General features: G+C 40.4%; 1 protein-coding gene across 1 annotated transcript; it reads left to right on the top strand.

Moving 5' to 3' along the window:
- Positions 1-1,434: 1,434 nt before the first annotated feature.
- LOC111395149 lies at positions 1,435-1,947 on the top strand. Its single transcript, XM_023021157.1, has one exon. The coding sequence runs from the start codon at positions 1,435-1,437 to the stop codon at positions 1,945-1,947; it is 513 nt and encodes a 170-aa protein (XP_022876925.1).
- Positions 1,948-6,842: the final 4,895 nt, after the last annotated feature.

Here is a 6,842-nt window from a genome sequence, read left to right as displayed (position 1 = left end):
AACCGTTTGATTCGGAGATAGAATGTACCTTCAGATGAAGATGCAAGGAACACAAACAAAAATAGCAACATCAAATGGCTGACAATCAACAAATCCATATCCCTATTCAGCCGATTGGGCAAATGGCCGCAAGAGTGGTGGCACCACCGGAACAACAACATGAACGAAGGGAAATAAATGAAGGGGATTTGCCAGTATCAATGTTCCTGACACCTATAGCAGTACCCATGCGCTCCAGTATCGTGTATCCAGATTTTAGGGTAAATAACTTTCAGATCAGGCCAGATTGGATTAACTTGATGAGTAACACCCTGCAATTCTACGGGCTACCTCAAGAGAATCCAAACACGTATATTTCTAGATTTCTTAGAAACTGTCAGAACTTTCATGCTCCGGGAGTCAATGAAGATGCTATTAAACTACGACTATTCCCATTTACATTGAGAGATGTTGCATTGGAGTGGTTAGATGGTGAGCCTCACATTAGCATTACTACATGGGAAGAACTAATCAGGAAGTTCTACGAGGGTAGCTAAAATCATATTAGAAATTCAAACTTTTCAACAGAAAGAGGGAGAATGCTATCACGAAGCATGGAATAGGTTTAATGAGTTGATGAGAAAATGCCCAAACCATGGAATTACTATAGGTAATCAAGTGCACTACTTCTACACTGGACTTACACTACTGTCAAAATCTCAAGTCGATGCCTCATCTGGAGGATCAATTATAGGAAAATCTGTTCAGCAAACCATGGAACCATTTGAGTTGATTGCCACTACACATTCCATGTTCTCATCGGAAAGAGTGGCGCCACCGAAGATAGGATGAATGTATGAGTTAGACAGTGAGGCAACTACCAACGCCCAAATAGTGGCATTGACAAAACAAGTGGAGTTATTGGTGAAATCACAAACGAAAGGAGCACATGTAGTGACAGCTGGTCCATCATGCGAGAACTGCGGGGCTAATCATCTGATAGAAAACTGCACATCTATAGCCTATCTCAACGAGCATGTCAATTTCATTCAGAATGGGTCTCGAAATTTTAATCCATTTGCTCAAACATACAACCCAGGATGGAGACAACACCCAAACTTCAGATGGTCGGATAATCAACAAGAGAACAGTTCAAATAATGCCCAACAGGAGAAAAAACCAAGTTTGGGGGAGATGTTCAACCAGTACATGCAGAAGACCGACATGGTGTTTCAGCAGATTGAAACTAATTTTCAGAATCAGCAAGCATCAATCAAGAAGTTGAAAACACAAATTGGTCAGATAACTCAACAGCTTGCAGAATGCCCACAAGGGACATTGCCAGGCAACACAATGGTCAATCCAAAAGAGCAAGTGCAAGCTATTACTACCAGGAGTGGGGTGCAACTTCCAGAATTATATGTGAAGAGACCTGAATGAAAAGAAAAGGAAATAATGGGTGAAGAGGCTGGGAAAGAAGTAGAGTTTGAACAACCAACTGACAAGAAAAACGAAAGGAAGGAAACACCTGCAGTGAGAGCACCCAGCCCCGTGAAGGCTTATGTGCCACCAATCCCCTTTCCTCAAAGGTTACAAAGAAAGAAGTTGGATAATCAGTTTGCCAAGTTTGTGGAGATTTTCAAGAAACAGCACATCAATATTCCTTTTGCAGACGCAATTGCCCAAATGCCCAGCTATTCAAAATTCTTGAAAGAGATCCTATCTAACAAAAGGAAGCTAGAAGAACATGAGACAGTATGCTTGAACGAGGAGTGTAGTGCAATACTATTGAGAAAGCTACCTCCTAAACTAAAAGACCCAGGGAGTTTCACTATACCTAGCACAATTGGTTCTAATTTCTTTGAACATTCTTTATGTGATTTAGGTGCCAATGTTAATTTGATGCCTCTCTCTGTTTACAGGTCTCTTGGATTAGGAGAAGCAAAACCTACAACAATCTTTTTATAACTGGCCGACAGATCGATCAAACGACCAAAGGGAATTATTGAAGATGTGCTGGTTAAAGTTGACAAATTTATTTTTCCGGCTGATTTCATCATTTTGGACATGGAAGAGGACTCAAATATTCCTCTGATCTTGGGAAGACCGTTCTTGGCTACTGGGAGAGCATTGATTGATGTGTATGATGGAAAAATGATTCTTCAAATGGACAATGAGCAAGTCATATTCAACGTGTTCAAGGCAATGAAACACCCATTGACTTCCGACACTTACTGCCAAGTTGATGTTCTTGAAGAGCAAGTGGCGGATACATTTGATATAGAGCATCACACAAATCTTTGTGAGGCAGAACTTGCACAATTGGAAGCAACAAATGCAGGAAAAGCTGAATGTGTTGTCAACTTAGCCGAGCAACCAATAAGAAGAAGGCATTGGCAGTATGAATCTCTAGGAGACAATCTTTCTCCCCCGGTATCCTCAGTGGAAAAGGCACCCACTCTTGAACTTAAGCCCTTACCTTTCCATCTTCGTTATGCATATTTGGGAGAATCGTCAGCACTGCCAGTAATCATTGCAAATGACATGACAAGGGAAGAGGAGAATAAATTGTTGGAGGTACTCAGGCAACAAAAAATGGCAATTGGATGGACAATAGCAGATATAAGAGGGATCAGTCCAACTCTTTGCATGCACAAGATTCTAATGGAGGACGGGTCAAGGTCATCAGTGGAAGGACAACGCTGATTGAATCTAACCTTAAAAGAAGTCATGCTAAAAGAAGTGCTGAAATTATTGGATGCTGGAATAATTTATCCCATATCTGATAGTTCATGGGTGTATCCTGTACATGTTGTACCTAAAAAGGGTGGAATCACAGTGGAGAAGAACGAGAACAAGCTGATACCAACACGGTTAGTGACAGGGTGGAGAGTATGCATAGATTATAGAAAGCTAAATAATGAAACCAGAAAAGACCATTTTCCATTGCCATTCATTGATCAGATGTTGGAAAGGTTGGCAGGACATTCTCATTATTGCTTTCTGGACGGATATTCAGGGTACAATCAGATAGTAATTGCTCCAGAAGACCAAGAGAAGACAACCTTCACATGCCCTTATGGAACGTTTGCATTTAGGAGAATGCCTTTTGGTTTATGAAATGCACCGACAACCTTTCAACGATGCATGATGGCCATCTTTTCTGACATGGTAGAAAAGTACATTGAGGTTTTTATGGACGATTTTTCTGTGTATAGAGATTCCTTTGACAATTTCTTGGAGCAGTTGGCTCTTGTATTGCAAAGATGTGAGGAGAAGAACCTTGTACTTAATTGGGAAAAATGTCATTTCATGGTAAAGGAAGGAATAGTAATGGGGCATAGAATTTCTGCACAGGGGATTGAAGTGGACAAAGCTAAAATACAGGTGATTGAGAAATTGCAGCCACCTAATTCAATAAAGGGGATCAGGAGTTTTCTGGGACATGCAGGGTTTTATAGAAGATTCATTCAAGAGTTTGTAAAAATTACAAAACCGTTGTGCGACCTGCTGGAAAAAGATATACCCTTTCAATTTTCTTATGAGTGTTCGAAAGCCTTCAACACTTTGAAAGAAAAATTGACATCGGCACCTGTGATAGTGGCTCCAGATTGGGAATTGCCTTTTGAGCTCATGTGTGACGCTAGTGACTTTGCGGTGGGGGCAATGCTTGGACAACACAACTATGCAAGCAAAACATTGAATGATGCTCAGATCAACTATGTAACAACTGAAAAGGAATTGCTTGCAGTTGTTTTTTGATATGATCCAGGAGTCGACCCCGACGAAGGCAAGTGCGAGACGAGACCCGTTGATAGTCGATGGCAGACGAATGACGTGATCAAGGGCAAAGCAAGTGAAACAAGCGATGGGATTGCTCATTCAAGAAACCATTGATGGAACCATGTTCGAGACTCAAAATGGAGCAATTTTCATGTTTGGGTCGAAGGTCAAATCAACTTGGATCAATTTGTTATCAAGCGACGAAACCGGAGGCTGAAAACAAGCATGTGCGACCGTAAAGGCAAAACACCATGCGGCCACACAGTGGCATACCGAAACATAAATTGAGATTTTTTGTTGAACCATGCGGCCGCACAAGCCAAAAATTTGGTGAATTTTCCAATTTTATCAATTTTTCATATTTTGTTAAATTTTGATTCTTTTCCATATTTTGGGGATTATGCTCGACTTTTGCACGATTTTTACCTATTTTTTAGGTTTAGTATAAATAGGAGTTTCCATTCAATTGTTAAAAACCTTTTTGACATTATTGATATTTAATTAAAGTGAGGCGTATTGTCTTTTCTTCATCGTTCTTCATTGAACAATTTCGAACTTATCAAGTGTTAACTTGTGACGTTCAAACAACCGGATTTAATTCTTGGATTACATGATCAAGGGGTCTTTCAAGCGTCGTTCTTGTTGGATTTTTTGGTTCGACTTTCTTTTGGGTTAATCCTAAACTTTGGATTAATATGGCTTTCTTGGGTTCGTCAATCTCGTTGTGGGTTTCGTAGTCAATGTTGCTACGGGGTTCGCATCAGTTGGTATCAGAGCTTTGGCTCCAAATTAATTGAAGGTTATATCTTTTCTTTATTTGTTGAGTCGTTAATTTTGTTTTCTTAGTTTCTTCTTCTATTTTAATTGTTCTTTCTTAGTTCTTCTTCGTCCTTGTTTTTTTCTTCGTTTTGTTGAGTTTTTGGTAGTTTACTCACCTTCTTTCATCAAGGAGTAAAAAAAAAGAGTATAAAAATGAAAAAAAAAAAGTTACNAATTAGGTTCGAGTCTTTCATTCTTCTTTTGAGTCTATTCACATATTCGTGTCAAAACATTCATCTACTCCACTTATTCAAGTTCTTTGAGTCTCGTGGTCTTTGATTAAAATTCGATTTGTGTGAATTACCGGTAAAACAATTGTTTTAGTTCACTTGGTTCTTTGAAGTGCTTGGAGGGAGACTTTGAGGGGTAAAAGGCCAAGTGGTGAGTTTAATAGAGGGAAAAGCCATAGTGAGTGTTTTTCGAGTGAAATCTTTGTGAGGCATAAAAAAATTGTGTGATATAATGTCGGAAAGAGAAGGTTCTAATTCAAACCGAAATGGTAATGACAACAATGCATCGGAGGACATGATAAGGAGGTTTGAAAGGGTACTTGGTGATGTTAGGGAGAAGGTGGATAAGCAACGGGAATGGATGGCACAAATGGGTACTACAATTGCTAATCTTAGTCGGGGACAAGTGGAGATGTCTAATACTAGGGGGCCGGGTAGGCGTGAAACTAGGAGAGGAAGGCGGGATGAGTATCGTAGTGACGAGGATGATTTTGATGAAAATGACATTAATATGAGTCGAGCGAGGCATAGGGGCGATAAGATGGAAAGACGGGGTAGGAATAACTTGGGAGATGAAGTAGATTGAAATTTGGGGAGTATTAAAATGACTATTCCACAATTTAAGGGGAGAAGCAATCCGGAAGCATATTTAGAATGGGAAAGGAAGGTTGAGATGATTTTTGAGTGCTATAATTATTCAGAGAAGAAAAACGTAAAATTGGCGGTGCTTCAATTCGTGGATTACGCGATATCTTGGTGGGATCAAGTACTTACATCACGGCGTAGGGGTCGGGAAAGGCCAATTAGCACTTGGGATGAGTTGAAGATGTTGATGAGGAGGAGGTTTGCTCCAAGTCACTATTATAGGGAAATCCATCAAAAATTACAAGATTTGTATCAAGGATCGAAAAGCGTAGAGGATTATCACAAGGAGATGGAAATTCTTATGATTCGGGCTAATGTGGAGGAAGATCGGGAAGCTACCATGGCACGGTTCTTGAATGGGTTAAATCGGGATATTGCAAACATTGTAGAGTTGCAACATTAAGTGGAAATCGAGGACATGTTACATGTGGCAATGAAGGTCGAGAGGCAATTGAAGAGGAAGGGGATGTCTAGGCAACCGTTAGGTACTTCGACTCCTAATCCAACATGGAAATCGAAGTGGGATGATAACAACAAAAACGGGGCTGTACCTAGAGGTAAAAATGATTGGCAAAAGGACAAGGATGAAAACGCTAGCAAACCAATATCAAAACTGGAGGCACAACCGTCGCGCAATCGGGAGATCAAATGTTTTAGGTGTTTGGGAACGGGGCATATTACTTCTCAATGCCCAAAAAAATGGGCGATGGTGTTGCGGGATAATGGAGAGATTGTGAGCGATAGTGATGGTGAGTTTGATGACATGCCGGCGTTGGAGGGTGTTAGTGAAGAAGAAGAAGTTGAAGGGCCGATTGGGGATCTACTAGTCACAAGGCGAGCTCTCACTACCCACGTCAAAGCGGATGACTTGGAGTTGCAATGGGAGAACATTTTCCACACTCGATGCCACGTCAACAATACGGTATGTAGTGTTATAATTGATGGTGGTAGTTACACTAGTGTAGCTAATGTGTCACTTGTAGAAAAATTGGGTTTAACATTGTTGAGACACCCAAGACCTTATAAATTGCAATGGTTGAATGAGAGTGGCGAGGTGAGGGTGAATCGAAGGGTGTTACTTAATTTGTTAATTGGGAGTTATATGGACGAATTAGTGTGTGATGTGGTGCCAATGCAAGCGGGACATATTTTATTAGGATGACCATGGCAATACGATAGGAAGGCTATGCATGATGGGTACAATAATCGATATAGTTTCATTAAGGATGGAAGGACCATTACTCTTGTGCCATTAACACTGGCGCAAGTCTATGAGGACCAATTAAAATTGAGAAGTGAGGAAGAGAGGAGAGCAAAAGAGTTAGAAAAAATGAGAGCAAATAGTGAGTTGGAGAAAAAGAGAGAAAATGTTGAGTAGTCATTAGA

The sequence above is a fragment of the Olea europaea genome, chromosome 6 (assembly GCF_002742605.1).
Source record: "Olea europaea var. sylvestris chromosome 6, O_europaea_v1, whole genome shotgun sequence".
Classification (NCBI taxonomy): domain Eukaryota; kingdom Viridiplantae; phylum Streptophyta; class Magnoliopsida; order Lamiales; family Oleaceae; genus Olea; species Olea europaea.
This window is presented reverse-complemented; position numbering and strand designations above follow the sequence as displayed.

Excerpts from the sequence above, each read along its gene's own strand:
- LOC111395149 (XM_023021157.1), top strand. The coding sequence starts at position 1,435 with ATGGGTGAAGAGGCTGGGAAAGAAGTAGAGTTTGAACAACCAACTGAC.